Source organism: Phocoena sinus, chromosome 16 (genome assembly GCF_008692025.1).
Source record: "Phocoena sinus isolate mPhoSin1 chromosome 16, mPhoSin1.pri, whole genome shotgun sequence".
Taxonomy (NCBI): domain Eukaryota; kingdom Metazoa; phylum Chordata; class Mammalia; order Artiodactyla; family Phocoenidae; genus Phocoena; species Phocoena sinus.
This window is the reverse complement of record NC_045778.1, coordinates 59120472-59140385: the sequence shown is the minus strand read 5'-3', so window position 1 is coordinate 59140385 and position 19914 is coordinate 59120472. Positions and strand designations below refer to the sequence as shown.

At 44.3% G+C, this 19914-nt stretch overlaps 1 protein-coding gene across 7 annotated transcripts in view; it reads right to left on the bottom strand.

The window, feature by feature from the left end:
• The window catches only part of WBP1L (WW domain binding protein 1 like), a 59008-nt gene that overhangs the window by 12488 nt on the left and 26606 nt on the right, over positions 1 to 19914 (bottom strand). For all 7 annotated transcript variants that reach the window (XM_032607338.1, XM_032607340.1, XM_032607336.1 and 4 more), the window contains one exon: positions 1271 to 1373. In XM_032607338.1, coding sequence (XP_032463229.1) covers positions 1271 to 1373 — 103 coding nt within the window. The remainder of the gene's footprint in view (positions 1 to 1270; positions 1374 to 19914) is intronic.

The following is a 19914-nucleotide window of genomic DNA, read 5'->3' as shown; positions in this document are numbered from 1 at the left end:
CCTCAAAAGGAAAGGACAAGAGTGAGGAGAGGTCCTGTTTGTAGGACCCACTCCCACTGGCTACAAGATCCATTTGCATTTAGAGGGAGAGGCTTCCCAGCCAATAGTCTAATTTCCTTTGCATTTCAAACAATAGCCCTTCTAGCTGCTTTCTGACCATATCACTGATGTGGGGGGAATGGGGAGATCAGAAAGGAGAAGGGGAAAAAGGGAAGAGATGGTGGTGATGGTAAGGGCATGGTTGACCAGCAAGCACAAAGTTTGTTTCCAAATGGAGGGAGTGATGGGGGCTTAGAATTCTCTGGGGAAACAGTTAGCGTTTCCTCTAGCAACAGACAGTTATGAGAACCACTGCATGGTGGTCACCTGGCAACTCTGCCCTTAGGACCCTCCCATCCTCCCCTTCTTTGTCCAGCATCCTACAGTGTCTCGTCTGAGTTCCAAGAAGATTAGAGTACAAAGGGCTCTAGTGACCTCTCCAAGCCTGGGTCACTCCCTGAAGACCACAGCAATGTCACCACCCTTGTGCAACTCTGGAAGGTGCAAGCACTCCTGGCTGCCACCAAGCAGTGGCAAGACGAGGATTGTCTCCACATGGCACTGAGCTGACAGTAACAGGTTAGGTAGACTGGAGAAGCCTCTAGACACTTCAGTTTGTGATCTGGGGAAGGAAGAAAAGGGGCTGAACCTATAGACTCCTTCTCTCCAGGAGGGCTCTGTCGGCAAGGACCTAGGAAAAGATTATCCCTTTGAGAGGGACCCTCAGAAACAGAGGCAGCTCCTTGATGATCTCTGGGGAATTCTGGAAACCCTGGTGCTTCTTACAAGAAAATGGCATTACAGCCATCCACAGAGAGCAGGCCAGCATTCACAGCAGCTTGGCTGCTGCAAACCTCTCTTTGCAAAGATGACGAGCCTGGGCACCTGGGCTGGCCCATGAGAGAATGTAAGTTGTTGTCACTGCTCGGCACACCCAGGAGAGGGCGTCAAAGAGAACCCCATTCAGGAAATTCTGCAGCAGACCTGCTAACCACGGCTTCTTAAGAAGGCTCAGGACCATGTTATCCGGTCTTTAGCGCATGGTGTCCGAAGAGCACCAGAGCTCTCCTCCTCTGCAGAGAGATCGCTTCTAGAACGTGGAAGCAGATTCTGCTCACCAACACTGCCACCAAGAGAATAAGAAAAGGGCTGACCAGCCTATGGTTTCCCAATGAGCAGAGGCAGTAACCGAGACCCTGGGATGCCAAGACATCCCCAGGCAAGGACTTACACCAGAGTTCATAGTAGTAGTTGCAGCACTGAGACTGTCCACAGCAGTGTCCTGTGTCACAGATGTAGCTTTGATTGTTGGTACCCACGCAGGTTTCCTTATCCTAAAAGAAATTAAAAAAACACTGTAGCATATTAAATTATAGCTTTTAAACACTACTTTTCTTCTCATCCTCCTCTTACTGATCGCCTGCCCACCTTCCACCAAAACGGTTTGTACAAATGTTTATTGAAAGAAAAGAAAGAGAGAGAGAGAGAAAGGAAGGGAGGGAGGGAGAGAGAGAGAGAGAGAAAGAAAGAACCACACAACAACAGCAGATTTAAGAAAAATAATATGGTTTATTAAAGGGGGAAGAGGATTCAGTACACAAAGCCGACTGGTAAAGAGCAGAGTTCTCCTCCTTGCTTTCTTTATATCTACGCAGAAACACTCCACGTTCTGGTCCTAAACTCAGCCAGTAAGAAGGTGGTGATTCTCCTGTAATAGGCTGTATATTTTAAATAAATCCGGTTTCTCTGTGAAAGTTCCCAGAATAATGAAGGCAGCACGTATTCTAGGATTGGCATCTGGTCAGTCAGTCCATCTTCCCTTCAAAACACATATCTCCAAGGTTAATTACACTGTGATTCAAAAGAAGGCTAAAAATCTTGCTACTAAAATTCTTTCAATCTTAAGAAAAGGGGTGACTTGCTCAGGTGACCTAGTCCAATTTTAATTTGCTAGATCCTTTTTTGCTTACCAAATGATCTCTTAATAATCTTGACTGGATCTAGGATTCACACTGTCCCTTGTCAGGGACAGCTACAGAAAGGGCACCGCTGAGTAACCATCTAGCATTTTGCCAAATTCTATTCACAGCACTGGTGGATGGGGATGGAGGTGGAAAGGTTTTTTTATATTTCGTAGTTAAGATATGAAATACCCCACCGGCTGACCTAAACTTCAGCCTCAAATGTCCTCTGGGTCACAACGCATATGATGAGACCTAGAAGATCTGGCTTTCAACATTTCTTTGTTCTAAAGAAGTAACACATGCAGTGACTGGACACGGTCTTTGTGCCAAGCACCGGGCTGGGTACGAGGGATACAACGATGAATAAGAAGTTGTCCCTAACCTCAAGAGGCACAGAGCTAAGAAGGGAAAAAACCCTGCTCAGCAAAGAAACTAAAACCACAGTATTATATGTGCTGCTACTCAGGCTGACCCTGCCCGCAGTGTACATCCGGGCGGACGTCTGCCAGTGGAAACTCAAGTCACAGGGTCGGTTCCTGTTCTCTGGGTCTTGCTTTATACTATGCTGTCTGTTTGGCCAAGGGTACAAACAAAGCACTCCAGTGACTGTCTACAGGGCTAGAGGCTGGGCACCTGAAGCCACGAGGACAAAAGAAAGGGCATGGCTACAACCCAGATCCCTGGCTCAGTGTGTATTTCCACCACATCCTCAGGTGTTTCCTGGTCTTTAAGAGTCTTACACCCTGGTATAAAGGGGTTTAGGAAGAAGGAAACATGGGAAAGGCATTTGTCGACTCTGACAATGAGGGTTTCACAATAGTATTGCAAACAGAGTTCTTCCTATCTTTGCCTTCCTGTGTCCGCCATAAGTAAAATGGCACACCTAGCAGGTGGCTGTCCAGTGGGATGTCTCCTCTGAGGCCTGATGCACGTGGAGAAGGCAGATCTGTGTTCGTTGCTTTTGCTAGAACACACCCTCTCCCTCTTGACTTCAGAGCAAAACACTGCTTTCCTAAGGACATCAAAAAGTTTCTCCCAAGTTTACCAGGCCCTGAAATGCCATTCTTCTGGCCTGGCTCACAAGAGCACAGTCCAAACTGTCCACATAGTTTCTAAAAGAGGCCGCGCTGCCTACACTCTGACACATGAAAGAATCCAGGGACACTTCTGCCTCAAGAAAATTCACCAGATGAGGTCCAGGCTCGGAACACAGGGCAGCCAACTGGTCCTCTGTGAGGCATGAAATGGAACGTGTCTGAAATCTAAACAAGTGGCATCCTCATGACCTACTGGTGTCAGTTTTTCTCTTGGCTCTCCCATCCCCCGAGGCAGGAAGCCCAGTGTAAACAGAACCCCACTCTTTTTCCCTGCTCTGCCTCCACTTTCCCAGGGACAGCAGACTGTGGCAGCATCACTTAACTCAGTTCCTCAAAATACTTTTTTTTTTTTTCCTGTACGCGGGCCTCTCACTGCTGTGGCCTCTCCCGTTGCGGAGCACAGGCTTCGGACGCACAGGCTCAGCGGCCACGGTTCACGGGCCCAGCCACTCTGCAGCATGTAGGATCTTCCCAGACCGGGGCACGAACCCATGCCCCCTGCATCGGCAGGCGGACTCTCAACCACTGCGCCACCAGGGAAGCCCCTCAAATACTTTTTACCCAGTGTATCTCATCCTTTGCTTTCCTCCCCGCAAGTAGAGTCCCCAAGTTGCCTGAGATGATCTTGGTTATGGGAACTGTCATTTTCTGCTGCAGAAGGAAGGAAAGCAGGTAGGCAGGTAAAGAAGACAAGATGTGGGTTCATGGACCTTTAGCAAGGAAGACATGAAGGATTAAGAAGGTAGCGAGATGTGAGTGTCATGAGCTCCTCCAGAGAAAGAGACCTTCTGGTATGAAAGGAAAATCCAGAAGCCTTGTGTTTGGCCCTAGCTCTGCCATTACAGAGGAATGGCACTCTGGACAAGTTATTCAATGGCCCTAGAGCTGGTTAAGATGCTCACTCATGTCTCCTTAAACCCAAAGGGTTTATTAGCCTACCCACCTCCCATTCCCTTTGACAGCAGCCTCGAGCCAATGCAAGAGCTCCTGTAATCTATGCCTCCTCTCAGTCAGAGCAAAGAACAGAGGTGTGCAAGTGCTGCTTGGTGCTCTTCCACCCTTCCCTGTATGAGGAAGTCACCCAGAGGACTTTCAAGGATCTCCAGGCAGCTCAAGATACAAATGGTAAAGATTCAGTCAGATCTGGGTTCAAAGCCCAGTTCTCACACTATGCTTACTACAGTGTAACTTGGGTAAATGACTTAACTTCTCTGAGCGCTCAATATCAACGTTATTCTATGAGCCATTATTGTTGGGCATGAAAGGCCATTCAATAAACAGCACTCTGCATTCACTTAGAACTATTTCTCAGAAGAGTAAAGTTTACTGGCAATGTGGGCTGCTTCAGACACATAAAGAATAGAAAAAGGAACTAGAGAGAATGCAATGGCAAGTTCAAACATGAAAAATTCTCAGCACTCTTTATGAGCACCCTTTGCTTTTCTTCCAAGCACCTCCAAGCACTACACACATATTATGTTGTTCAGGCCAAGTCCTGAAGAGTGGGAAGTTAATATCCCACCCCACCCCCCCTTCTCAAGAGTGAACGAGAGTTATATCGTGCACTCCCTATGGGCAGGAGCTCTGTCTCCTTAATCCCCCTCCCCAACTCCAAGAATGAGCACAGTGCTTGGCACACAAAGGTTTGCTGAATGAAACAATGGCTATGCAGCCTCTGTGAAGGCAGAATGAGCTGGGGTGAATAATACGGCTAGTGTATACTGAGTACCTGCTATGTGCCAGGCACTGTTCTAAATGCCTTACAAGTCTTCCTTCATCTAAACTTGAAAGCACCACTATGAAGAGGGTAGTATAAGAGAATTGAGGTCAACAGAGGCTAAGTCACTTGCTGGAGGCCACACAGCTAGGAAGCAGTTCAATCTAATTCATCTGACTCCAGAGCCTGAGCTTTTAACTATTAAGCTACAGCCTCCTTGGTTTAAGTTATACTTCTTCACTTGCTTTTTACACTTCAGATGCTTAAATAAATCCACTTAAAAGCCCCAAACCAAACAAAATCAACATTTCGTCTTTGAGGGAAAAGATAAGGGCCCTGCCCTTGTGGAGCTCTTTGACTTTGGGAACATCTTCTGCTTGGCAGTGAGGAGGGGCAACATGCTTGGGCTTCCTCTCTTCTTTGTTTGAAAGGTCATTATTTTCACATACTGATTTTCTGAAAAGCAGAATGGTGTTTGTCCCATTGGGGAACACAGGGCCTTCACTCCTTCCTTCAACATTTACTGAGTACCTACCCTGCACCAGCACTGAACTAGTGGTGGGGAACACAATGGAAACATAAAAGGCCAAAGCAGTCACGCTCTTCACCCTCATGGAGCTTAAAGTCTAATGAAAGATGATAAAGTAATCATACAGATAAAACTGTAGGAAGGAAAAGTACATGATTTGGTGAAAGCTTACAATAATTAAGAACTAGGAACTAGTCAAGGAGGTCCAGAGAGCTGTGAGGAGGGTAAGCTTGAACTGAGATTGCCAGGATGGTTAGAAAGTTAGTAACTAGGGAAGAGGGATGGGAAGAACATTCCAGGAAAAGGAAATGGTACAAGAAAAGCCCTTTAGCTAGGAAATGGCTGAACAAATAGGTAAGGAAGTTAGGTAAGCAGGGACAAGATGAGATTTGCATTTTAAAGATACTTTTTTTCCCAGGCAATGTTTTCATTTGCACAAACTCCTGGCCCAAATATGCTAGAAACGTAGATCTGTCACAAAGAAACTCTGGGTGAATAACATATGCTCTTACGCTGAGGTCTTTCACCTCAGAATGACTGTGATGATGACCATAAAGATCCTCATTTGTTAAACGTGTGCCTTCAGCTCTGGTGCCGCGGTGACCAGCTTCAAGAAACGGGGCACATATGGTCACCAAACAAAAAGCACAGGTGTGAAGAAGCAGGAAGCAAGACCAACACTGCCCTGGAAAGAACATTATTTACAGTGGAAGAGGATGAATAGTATGCCTTTTGCACATATGCAAAAAGTTACCTCATCTCTTTGGCAGCAGCATAAACTATGGGACTAACATCATTTTCCTTAAGAGTTTCAACGTCTTAGAGTTGCTATTCTTACTGAGCCACTGTAAAGGTCAATTTGATCAGTGTAAGAACTTTCAAAGTGCCAGCATAAAAAGACACTGAGCAGTAATGGTTCCCCGGGCATGGTTTTAATTTGCCAATTTATGGGGCTGGAAAACCCTGCTAGCAACTGGCAACAGCACCTTCATGCCCTTAGGAAAGCGGTGAAGTTTTAAAGTTTAAAAGTGAAAAATAGGAAAATTGAAATCCTTCACAGGATGTTAAAGTACAGATGCTAAATCTCTTGGCTGCTGGATATGAATGAATTTGGAGCACCATCTCTGGCCTTCTCTACAGGGGAAAGGAATGGAAACATCCATTTCTACAAATCAAATAACAAATATGTATTGATACCCTTTCCCCACTTGCCAGGCACTGTGTTGGATGCTACAGCTACCACATTGAGCAAGAGATTCTAGAGGAAAAGATCCTGCTTCTAGCAATGTAGCTGGGTAGGTAACTTTAAAAATATGATAATATTCTTTTGGGACTCCCCTGGCGGTCCAGTGGTTAAGACTTCACCTTCTAATGCAGGGGGTGTGGATTCGATCCCTGGTAGGGGAGCTAAGATCCCACATGCCTCACGGCCAAAAAACCAAAATGTAAAACAGAAGCAATATTATAACAAATTCAATAAAGAATTTATATATATATATATTCTTTTAATTATACAGCTGAGCTTGCAATAAAGCAAGGAAGAGCCCTCGGACCAAAAATGTTGGGGGTGGGGAACTAGAAACTACAGTGTTAAATGAGATCTGGCCTTCCCAGCTGCCGTGGAAAGAAGGGCTGTTTGTTTTCTTGGGTCCACCTAAAACAGGGAATTGGAACTGAGTCCCAATATCAGGTGAAGACCCTTCAAAGAGACAGAGCAGACTAGAAAAAAATTAGCCCTTTGGCACACAGTGACCAATAAGAAAGGTCTGAATTGAGAGGGAAAAAGTATCTCTTCTAATAATCTGTAACCATCGGCTTTTCCGCAAGCTAATTTGAGATCTGAATCGTGCTACTACATAGTCTGAGAATCCCCAAGCCAAAATTTTAACACAAAAAGTAATCCCAGGACTTGCCTGGTGGTGCAGCGGTTCAGAATCCGCCTGCCAGTGCAGGGGACGTGGGTTCAATCCCTGGTCCGGGAAGATTCCCACATGCCACAGAGCACCCAATCTGGTGCGCCGCAACTACTGAGCTTGCACTCTAGAGCCCATGAGCCACAACTACTGAGCCCTCATGCCACAACTACTGAAGGTCGTGTGCCTAGAGCTTGTGTTCCGCAACAACAGAAGCCACTGCAATGAGAAGCAAGCTCACCACAACAGAGTAGCTGAGTAGCCCCCACTCGCCACAACTAGAGAAAGGCCATGAGCAGCAATGAAGACCCAATGTAGTCAGAAAAAAAAAAAAAAAAAAAGTCGTCCCAGAATGGGACATTTGGTAGAAGAAACGTAAAACTCTAAAGAGACCTACCCTCAATCAGGGCAAGAAAGATGCCCACAGATAAAGCTCTGTTGAAGATGAGCTCACACAAAATATAAAAACTTATGTAAAAATAATCCATCACAAACAAGATGTGGGAAATTCAACAAATAGGTGGATAAGACTCTCCAAAAAAACTTAATAGAATGATCAGATAAACTGTAATATATATACATGTTTCAAATGATTAAAGCCAAAAAGAAAAACATGAGAAAAGAACACACTAAAAAAGAGACAGTGACCAAATGGATTTCAGGAAAAAACAAAACTTGTAGAAAAAATAGTTATTAAAATTAAAAAGTCAACAGGTGGGTTACACAGAGATTAGACCGTGTTAAAGAGAGAATTAGTGAACTGGAAAGCAGATCTGAGAAAATCACCCAGCAACCAGCTTCTACCAATTAAGAGAAAACATAGAAATGGAAAATGAGAAATAAGAAGCTCAAGAAGGAAAGAGGAAAATGGAGGAGAGTCAATATTTAAAGAGATAACTGAAAAATTTCCAGAACTGATTAAAGATAGGGAATTTTCAGACAATAATAAACTCACACCTGGGCACACTGTTTGAAATTGGAGAACAACAAAGACAAAAAGATCTTAAATACATTCCAGTGGGCGAAGACTGAGAATTAACAAGTGAAATTAGAATTTAACATAGTAATAAGCTTCACAAGGATAATAAAACAGTATAATAGGACAAAGGGTTTTACATGGGGCAGTCAGGAAAGGCCTCCCTGAGAGGGTGATGTCTGAGTTGTGCCCTGAATGATGAGAAGGAGACAGCAGACCTGTAGGAACAGTGTTCCAGGCAGAGGGAATGTCAAGTGTATGCAAAGACACCAATGCAGGAATGAACCTGGTGTGCTCTAGGAAAAGAAAGAAGGCTAGTGTGGCTGAGTACAGTGAATCTAAGAAAGAATAATGTGAAAGGAAGAACTGAGAATTCAGAAAGAGGCCATACCTCATAGGCCTTGTACAACAGGCAAGCAACTTTAACTCAGAATCAGCTATTTTTGTTCTATCCTAGACAGCATCTTTAAATTCTGAAAATGCAACACTTTCAGGTCCAGATCCTTAGAAAATGATCTGTAGGTGGTCATAAAATACACTCTTAAAAGTTTTGTGGATTTACCTCTATTTTTACAATAAGAAAGTTGAAGTCACTTTCCCCCTACTAACGGTTTTAAGGTTGTTTGAAGAGCTCCAGGAAGTAAGTATAATTGTTCAAGGGTACACATTTTTTGGGGGTGCACTGGGTGGTATGCGAGATCTTAGTTCCCCAACCAGGGATCGAACCCATACCCCCTGCAGTGGAAGCACGGAGTCTTGATCACTGGACTGCCATGAAAGTCCCAAGGGTACACATCTTGAAATGTGGGAGGCCATTACAGAAGAGTTGGGGATGAAGGAAAGTAAACTGAGGCAGAGGGATGATTCCACAGGAGTCCTGACCCATTGTTTCCTAGGTGTTATTCTAATCTCCCTTTCTTTGATGGTAGGGATCGTCACATTCTACTTTTGCATCCCTCCCAGTATATACTACACATGACAAATACTCCTTTAAGCTTTACTAGCTAAAGGAGCCCAGTTTCTTCCTTTCTGATAAAGGGCAAGCCCCTGCTAAGAAGTGAACCAAGATTCTGCTTTGTATGCAACCAGATACTAGGAAAGAATTTTTATGCTGTTTTGTTGCGTTCAATAATTTCCCGAAAGGACATATAGCCTCGGCATGTTCCCCTAACCAAGCCAATAAATCCAGTCTGGTAAGATTCAGGCTCACCCCTCAGATCTGATAGTGTACTTTACCCCTTAAGGGCTCTAGGCTCCAGCTCCCTGGGCTCAGGAGCACCCAGTCTCCCATCCTCCAGCTGCAAAGTACTTTAAAGGGTAAAGCCAAAACCTGGAACTAGTGACACACTTGAGAAAAGCCTAGAACCAATGAGGGGAGCTGCTGCTTCAAGATTTGGCTGCAGTGTGTGCTGCTGAAGGGGAGTCCCTGGGACCCCTGCTATAGGAGGGACTTGGTCCCTTTACTTCAACCTGTGAGGGTCCCCTGGAATAATTCTCTCTGGGGACTCCAGAAGACTGACACTCTCTAAGAATCCGAGGAAGAGTAACACAGTGAATCAGAACAAATCAGGGCATCTCACAAATGAGTGAATTCGCCCTCAAGTGGCAATGAACACATTTAGACAACAAAGGCAACAAAACAGAGATGCATTTCCCAAAGTATGGTCCATAGGCCCCAAATCACCTGGGGTATTTGTTAAGAGTGTAGATTGAGGGCTTCCCTGGTGGCGCAGTGGTTGAGAGTCCGCCTGCCGATGTAGGTAACACGGGTTAGTGCCCCGGTCTGGGAAGATCCCACGTGCCGCGGAGCGGCTGGGCCTGTGAGCCATGGCCGCTGAGCCTGCGCGTCCGGAGCCTGTGCTCCGCAACAGGAAAGGCCACAACAGTGAGAGGCCCGCGTACCGCAAAAAAAAAAAAAAAAAAAGAAAAAAAAAAAAAGAATGTAGATTGAGAACCTCTGGGGGCAGAGACTGAAGAATTGCAATTTAATACATATTCCCCTGGTTATGCTCACATATATTCAAATTTGACAACCACTGCCCTAGATTTATAACAAACATACAATATAGGGAGGATGGGAGGGAGATGCAAAAGGGAGGAGATATGGGGATATACGTATATGTATAGTTGATTCACTTTGTTATAAAGCAGAAACTAACATACCATTGTAAAGCAATTATACTCCAATAAAGATGTTAAAAAAAATACAATATACACAGTTCTTGCCCTCCAGAAGTGGAATAGTCTTATATTCTATTTATATAATCTTGAACACATCCAATAGTTACCCTCAAGAATTGCCACTTAGAATCAAGGCACATAAAATTATTTATACTCTCTCTGCCTCATTCCATAAAAAAATACAAATAACAGATCATAAACTTAAATTTTTAAAAATGTGACACGTTAGTTATGTACGCTCCTATCCATACCAGTACTGCTACAGCCAAAGCTGCACTGCAACTGGATCCTCATTAAATAGGCCCCAAACAGAGCAGCCAGCAAAGAAATTAAAACCCATTTCCTGTGTTGCTATTAGGAACCTGAGTAACAAACTCAGAAAAAGCCACTTGATCGTGGTAGGAAAATCCCAGAGCTAAGATCGGAAGTTGCAACATAGCCCATGGTTTTATTAAAGGCTACTTGTCGACGTCCCAGTGCATGCAGGCCTGCGGGACCTGGCCGGCTGCAGCAGCTCAGGACATTGGGTTAACCTGCCACTCTTTCACCCCTGGACACTTACAAGGAAAAACAGTTCTACCTTGAGGTACCGCGGCAATCCCTCATCCCTGACTTCTGCCACAGAATAAATGCACTGAGAAGTATGGCATCTTCAGCAAGGGATGGTGCAGGGAGCCAAGGGATAAAATAGCAGTAGCATGCAACAGAGCAGGTGGCACTCGAGCAGAGCAGGATAGCAATTCTGCTATTTTGTGTCCACAGTTGGTCATGAGGGCAAGTCCCTCCCTTCACGTTAGCTTTATCACTGCTCCTCCTGCTTGAGAGCAGGGATTGCAAACTGCTGGCCCGTGGACCACAGTGGGCCCACTAATGAGTTCTATGCCCACGCGGTACCTTTTTAAAAATTTTTTTACAACTTTTTTAAAAAATGGAATTAACTGTCAACATCGTAAGATGAGAAGGATTCATAGAGAAATTCAGATTTCCAGCTTCTGAAAATCCAGGGCCCACATTCCCTCGGGGCCCTATTAGGCAGGGCCACAGACGTGTATGTGCTCTGGCTCCACCGCAGCCTCCCTGAATTCCCTCCTGGCCAGTAACCCCATCTGCTTGACTCAGGTGTGTCACTGCCTGGCCCCTGTGGACATCTGATTAGCTCCTCCTGCTCTCAAGTTCAGTAATACTCCGTTCATCCCCTCACCCTGAGGTTAAGGCCTACTGCAGAGGGCCAAATATAAATGGCAGACATCTGAACTCTCTACACTGAGGCTCCAGCAACATCCTACACACACCATACAAAATAGGCACCTAGACAAAAAGGAGGGCCCCTCTTCACTGGATGAGGAGAATACCTCTAGCGAATCAGGAAAACCTACGGCCACAACACTCAGGAAATGCGACAGAGAACCAAGTTCTGCCCAGTGCCTGTGTTTATCGAGCATTTAGCTAGGCATTTTTACCCATGTTATGTATTCCTCTCTTTTTACAGGAAACCAGGAAACTGAGGTTCAGAGTGATTACCCAGCTAGAACATCTTTTCTGGATCTAAAGCCCGAATTTTAGTGGAAAGAACAGGATGCTTAGGGGTTATCCTAACTTTCATGATAGATGCTGACAGGCACAAAAATGACAGATAAGATACGGACTTTGCCTTTGAGGAACTCTGTAATTACTAAACTGTTAGGTTAAAAAAAAAGTTTATGTCTCAGTTCTTGTTGCAGAAAACCTTCCTGAAATATTCAGGTTCCTTCTGTGCCTTCATTAATAAGTATAGTCTAATCAACAGAATTCATTCTTTTTTTTTTAACAATTTATAATGTGGCAAAGCCTCATGGTCATAATTTGGAGCAATGATGGTATATACACAACACACACATATATCTAATCAGTTTATATAATACACATTTATATAGGACTCTCAAGCTTTTCAAACTTCAACAGCCAGCCTCACATTTGAGCCTGCCAGCCAGCACCCTACAAGAGATCAGAAGTGCTATCACCCTCATCTTATGGATAAGAAACTGACACGGAAAAGAAACTGAAACAGCCTAAGGCTGCAGATTGACAGAATCAGGACTGTCAAAACCCTGGTCTTCTGACTTTTGGTTCAGTATTCTATGACTGGGTTCCAGCTCATCAAAGTCTTTGTTATATCCTGAAAATGGCTCTTGATCAAATAAAATAATCACTTCTTTGCCTAGAAAGAGGTACAGTTTTCAAAAGGATCTGAAATACTGAAGGTACACGTTAAGTTGCTGCTGTCTGTTGTGCTTTAAAAGAGATTCACCACAGTTTCACTGGACGGTGAAGAACACGTGGGGTGTCTGAGAGACCTTCCTCACTTTAAGCAAAGTTCTAAATTTAACCTCGTTTATTTCCTCAGCAGTTCCATCCCACTGCAGCAGGCTTTTGTTGGGAGCAAAAGAAATAATAACAGGACTTGTCTTGTGTGCTTGCCTGTCTAGAGACTAGTACCAGAGATTTATTGCCAGTAAAAAGTTCCACGCTGTTCAAGGAAACCATTTGCTTCTACCTCAACAAAGGGTTACATTAAAAATGGTCTCCCTGAGAAGAGAAACAAGATTTAAAAACATCTTCGGATCCAGACGCTCTCTCCAAAAGACTTGAATAACTTTAAAGAACTTTCTGTATTTTAAGACCTTATACCTTAGAATTAAAAGAGACGCCACATGATTTAGAAGAGGGGGAATTTAGTATCCTCCTTTTCTATATGTTATTGGAAATAGATTACAATAAACACAGGCCACAGCAACAGGGACCGGGCTTGGAATATGGCCTGTTATTAAAATAACTGTAGCCTAATTGTTCTTTAAGTTGTATAAAGTTATTTGAGCACTTCTGAGATCCTACCTTCTGGGGGGTGGTTATCCAGATTTTTCAGAGCAAGAGATAAAATGTCAGTTCCAGAAGGGCTTGATCTTATCTACTGGCCATAAAAAATTAACTTTATACCTGTCCTTGACAAGGCATAGTTCCTGCTGATTAGGGGCAACCAAGATGTCAAGATTCTAAATCTCTGGACAAAAAGTACCTATTGCTTAGAAAGCAGCAGGGAAAAGTACGCCCATTTCCCCTTTATTAAAACATGTCGGGCTTCCCTGGTGGCGCAGGGGTTGAGAGTCCGCCTGCCGATGCAGGGAACACGGGTTCGTGCCCCGGTCCGGGAAGGTCCCACATGCCGCGGAGCGGCTGGGCCCGTGAGCCATGGCCGCTGAGCCTGCGTGTCCGGAGCCTGTGCTCCGCAACGGGAGAGGCCACAGCAGTGAGAGGCCCGCGTACAGCAAAAACCAAACAAACAAAAAAAAAACATGTCAGTCCACCCTTCCTGAGGCCTGTGGCTTGTGACTGCCTCCTGAGCAGAGTGCCATGCACTAGGCAGCAGTAGTTTTCAGCCCAGAGTGTCTCCACCCTGGCATGACAGTCGGCCCTTGGTATCCACAGAGTCAATCCCAGGCCGGCTGAATCACAGATGCGGAACCCATAGATGCAGGAGGGCCAAGTGGACTTAGTCATTTTACATAAGAGACTTGAACATCCTCGGATTTTGCTATCCGTGGAGCTTGTGGAACCAAACCCCTGTGAATACTGAGGGACAACTGTATTGACATTTGGAGCCAGATAATTCTTTGTCATGGGAACTGTCCTCTGCTTTGTAGGATGTTTAGCAGCATCCCTGGCCTCTACTCACTAGATGCCAGTAGCAACACCCCACCCAACCCCCTAGATGTGACAACCAACAATGTCCAAACATTGTCAAATGTCCCTTGGGGAGGGAGGCAAAATTGCCTCCAGTTTCGAACCACCATTCCAGCCAAACTGAACCACGCAACTTAGCGCAGAATTGTGTTCCACCCAGCCTTGTCACCTGATTGTCCCCTGGGCTCCCCAACCACTCTGTAAATTCCCTGAGACAAGGATGAAGTCAATCTCATAAATGAACCTACCCTAGCAAAGGATCAGACATGCAAAAACCTTCAGAAAGTACTAATCCTGGTGACTGACGGTCAAGTAACCCCAAAGGCTAATCCTCCTGCATGCTCCTTGTGACTCTTCACTACGCCCTACAAGCAGCAACATGAAGGGATCCTCCAAGAGTTAGGCCAGGGCTGTGGCGATGTGATTTCACATGATGACTAAGGGACCTACCAAAGGCTCTCTGGCCATGATAGGTTTACAGTAACCCAGCACAACCTGAGCCTGGCCCATCAACCTGAAACTTTACTCCTGAGGCAGGAGAGTGACTGCACATTCTATTTTCTTTTGCAGCCGGTCCCAGCCTATCCTGGGCCTCCGCACCACACTCCAGAGCCACACCCCAAGGAGTGGGAGGTCACAGGTATTCACACCACTGCCTGGGGGTAACCAGGGATTTCTAAATCCTTGAAGAAAACCACAGGATAGGCTGGGCAGTATTTGAAACCAAGAATGAGACCATGAAGAAATGGACAAATTCTTAGAAATGCACAACCTTCTGAGACTGAACCAAGAAGAAATAGAAAATATAAACAGACCAATCACAAGCACTGAAATTAAAACTGTGATTAAAAGTCTTCCAGGGGCTTCCCTGGTGGCGCAGTGGTTGAGAGTCTGCCTGCCAATGCAGGGGACACGGGTTTGAGCCCTGGTCTGGGAAGATCCCACATGCCGCAGAGCAACTAGGCCCGTGAGCCACAATTACTGAGCCTGCGCGTCTGGAGCCTGTGCTCCGCAACAAGAGAGGCCGCGATAGTGAGAGGCCCGCGCACTAGGATGAAGAGTGGCCCCCACTTGATGCAACTAGAGAAAGCCCTCGCACAGAAACCAAGACCCAGCACAGCCATTAATTAATTAATTAATTAATTAAAGGAAAAAAAGTCTTCCAACAAACAAAAGCCCAGGACCAGATGGCTTCACAGGTGAATTCTATCAAACATGTAGGAAGAGCTAACACCTATCCTTCTCAAACTCCTCCAAAATATAGCAGAGGGAAGAACACTCCCAAACTCATTCTACAAGGCCACCATCACCCTGATACCAAAACGAGACAAGGATATCACAAAGAAAGAAAACTACAGGCCAATATCACTAATGAACATAGATGCAAAAATCCTCAACAAAATACTAGCAAACAGAATCCAACAGCACATTAAAAGGATCATACACCATGATCAAGTGGGGTTTATCCCAGGAATGCAAGGATTCTTCAATATATGCAAATCAATCAATGTGATAACACTGTATTAACAAACTGAAGGAGAAAAACCATATGATCATCTCAATAGATGCAGGGAAAGCTTTTGACAAAATCCAACACCCATTTATGATAAAAACCCTCCAAAAAGTAGGCATAGAGGGAACTTACCGCAACATAATAAAGGCCATACATGACAAACCCACAGCCAACATCGTCCTCAATGGTGAAAAACTGAAACCATTTCCACTAAGATCAGGAACAACACAAGGTTGCCCACTCTCACCACCCTTACTCAACATAGTTTTCGAAGTTTTAGCCACAGCAATCAGAGAAGAAAAAGAAATAAAAGGAATCCAAATCGGAAAAGAAGAAGTAAAGCTGTCACTGTTTGCAGATGACATGATACTATACAGAGAGAATCCTAAAGATGTTACCAGAAAACTACTAGAGCTAATCAATGAATTTGGTAAAGCAGCAGGATACAAAATTAATGTGCAGAAACCTCTTGCATTCCTATACACTAATGATGCAAAATCTGAAAATGAAATTAAGAAAACACTCTGATTTACCATTGCAACAAAAAGAATAAAATACCTAGGAATAAACCTATGTAAGGAGACAAACGACCTGTATGCAGAAAATTATAAGACACTGATGAAAGAAATTAAAGATGATACAAAGAGATAGAGAGATATACCATGTTCTTGGATTGGAAGAATCAACATTGTGAAAATGACTATACTACCCAAAGCAATCTACAGATTCAATGCAATCCCTATCAAACTACCACTGGCATATTTCACAGAACTAGAACAAAAAATTTCACAATTTGTATGGAAACACGAAAGACCCCGAATAGCCAAAGCAATCTTGAGAAAGAAAAACGGAGCTGGAGGGATCAGGCTCCTGGACTTCAGACTATACTACAAAGCTACAGTAATCAAGACAGTATGGTACTGGCACAAAAACAGAAATATAGATCAATGGAACAGGATAGAAAGCCCAGAGATAAACATGCATATGGTCACCTTATCTTTGGTCAAGGAGGCAAGAACATACAATGGAGAAGACTGCCTCTTCAATAAGTGGTGTTGGGAAAACTGGACAGCTACATGTAAAAGAATGAAATTAGAACACTCCCTAACACCATACAACAAAAATAAACTCAAAATGGATTAAAGACCTAAATGCAAGGCCAGACACTATCAAACTTTTAGAGGAAAACACAGGCAGAACACTCTATGACATAAATCACAGCAAGATCCTTTTTGACCCACCTCCTAGAGAAATGGAAATAGAAACAAAAATAAACAAATGGGACCTAATGAAATGTAAAAGCTTTTGCACAGCAAAGGAAACCATAAACAAGATGAAAAGGCAACCCTAAGAATGGGAGAAAATATTTGTAAATGAAGCAAGTGACAAAGGATTAATCTCCAAAATTTACAAGCAGCTCATGCAGCTCAGTAACAAAAAAACAAACAACCCAATCCAAAAATGGGCAGAAGACCTAAATAGACATTTCTCCAAAGAAGATATACAGATTGCCAACAAACACATGAAAGAATGCTCAACATCATTAATCATCAGAGAAATGCAAATCAAAACTACAATGAGATATCATCTCACACTGGTCAGAATGGCCATCATCAAAAAATCTACAAACAATAAATGCTGGAGAAAGTGTGGAGAAAACGGAACCCTCTTGCACTGTTGGTGGGAATGTAAACTGATACAGCCACTATGGAGAGCAGTATGGAGGTTCCTTAAAAAACTAAAAACAGAACTACTATACGACTCAGCAATCCCACTACTGGGCATATACCCTGAGAAAACCATAATTCAAAGAGTCATGTACCACAATGTTCATGGCAGCTCTATTTACAATAGCCAGGACATGGAAGCGACCTAAGTGTCCATCAACAGATGAATGGATAAAGAAGATGTGGCACATATATACAATGGAATATTACTCAGCCATAAAAAGAAACGAAATTGAGTTATTTGTAGTGAGGTGGATGGACCTAGAGTCTGTCACACAGAGTGAAGTAAGTCAGAAAGAGAAAAACAAATACCGTATGCTAACACATATATATGGAATCTAAAAAACAACAGAAAAAAAATGGTCATGAAGAACCTAGGGGTAAGACGGGAATAAAGACGCAGACTTACTAGAGAATGGACTTGAGATATGGGGAGGGGGAAGGGTAAGCTGGGACAAAGTGAGAGAGTGGCATGGACATATATACACTACCAAACGTAAAACAGATAGCTAGTGGGAAGCAGCCGCATAGCACGGGGAGATCAGCTCGGAGCTTTGTGACCACCTAGAGGGGTGGGATAGGGAGGGTGGGAGGAAGGGAGATGCAAGAGGGAAGAGATATGGGGACATATGTATATGTATATCTGATTCACTTTGTTATAAAGCAGAAACTAACACACCATTGTAAAGCAATTATACTCCAATAAAGATGTTAAAAAAAAAAGAATGAGACCATGTGTCACAGTTCAGTGGAAGCTCCTGAGAGCATGTATGTTAAGCAAGAGAACCAAACAATAAAGAATATTCTGTCCCCCTTCATGCAATGCCCAAGGGAACCAATGTCTTCTGTGAGACACAGTCCCAGCAAAATATACGCCACTTGCAGGAAAATAAGTCACTGTGTCACACTCCAGCCAGCCATTCTCAAAGCCTGTCTCCCTCTCTATTGAGATATATACAGCTTTCTGCCACTGCCCCTCCTCTCTCTTTCAGTTAAAAGAACAAGACAGGTCAAGCAAGTCACCTAGGACTGAATCACCATTTTTAGCAACAGATGCCTCTTGTGAGGTCCACGTTCAAGTCCAGTTGAGCCCTGCCCACAGCAGCAATGGCTACAGAGGGGGCACAAAAATGGCTAAACCAGGTCAAATGCAGGGCTGCTTCAACTCACTGTTGCTACAAATTAGCAACAAATAGAGTCAAGAAGTGCCAGGGAGGAACTGGTATCCAGCTGCTGGGGAGTCAGGGCAGGGGAAGGAATTTTATAGCACAGTTTTTGGGGTTTTTTTCCTCCAAGTAGTCCCAAATTATTGTTTTCCTGGACTAAAATTTACCTCTTCAAGGAAAAGGGGTGGGAGGGGGTGGATCAAACTCATGGGATATTACTGGAGGAAGTGAATGTTTTCTTTGGCTCCATCCTGGATAAAAGTTTCAAAATCAGCAGATACAGTCTTCTTTTCCACCAAGTTACTGTCCAGTCCACTGGTTTCTCTTTGCTTTGATAACAAGAATGTGATGAAAAACAAGCACATTCCTCTTAAAAAAGCAGCTTCTTGCAACAGAGATGGTTGGGGGGGGCGGTGTTTAAAAAGTCACCTGAAAGGACTTGGACGGGAACCATCCTTTCTGTTAGGTGACTATAGGGAACTGAGGTGTTCTACGGAGCTGTCGCTTGTAGTTTTCACTCATTTTTACAAATCAGTTCCAAATCAGTACACCTCTGGTAGTACAAACAAGTGTTACTTGGTGTTTGCTGCATTTATATACAGCCAGTTCCCTTCCAGCAGGGTCTTGCTTACTTTGTCCTGAACCTGGTAGAGAGGCTAATTAAAATCAGCACACATAGGACGGTAATGGTGACTGGGACACTCAGTCCCGTGCAGAGAACAGGGCCGCAGGGAGAAGGTCTGGCAGCAGGTTTGGTGCAGGAACCCTACCAGCGATGTGCAACAGCAGGACAGCACTGAGGAGACGTGGCCTCCAGAGCTACCGCTGCCACACGTTAGCTCTGTGATCTCGAATAGATAACTTCTTGACTTTCCGCTGCCTCACAGGTGAAAGGAGATAAGACCTCCTACCTGATGGGTGGCTGTCGTGACAAAATAATCAAAGTATCATGTCAACGTTGGCTGATATTCAGCAGTGTAGGGGTTAAATTGGAAGTTGGAACATTCCATCTGCCCTCTCCCTGGGCACGGCTCCCGCGCTTGCAGCTCCAGGCTACCTTCCCTGTGTCCAGGGAGTAACTGGGGTTCAACACTCTGGCTGCCCTGTCACATTCAGCACCAGGCCAAGCAGGGGCCTTTTCAAGAATACAAACAGATCCCTGTGCCTCTACCCATACATTCCAACCTGGGCAAGAGCACACTGCCTGAGCGGGCCCCAGACCCACCCCACTTTCACTGGGGACTACTCATTTCAGTATCAGGGATCATCTCACTTCATCAGTGAGGGCAATTTGGGGGATAATTTTCCCACAGAGAAAGGCAACATTCGAGGTACAGGATATAAATTCCTGTCTTGACGGATCTAGCCTGCATTC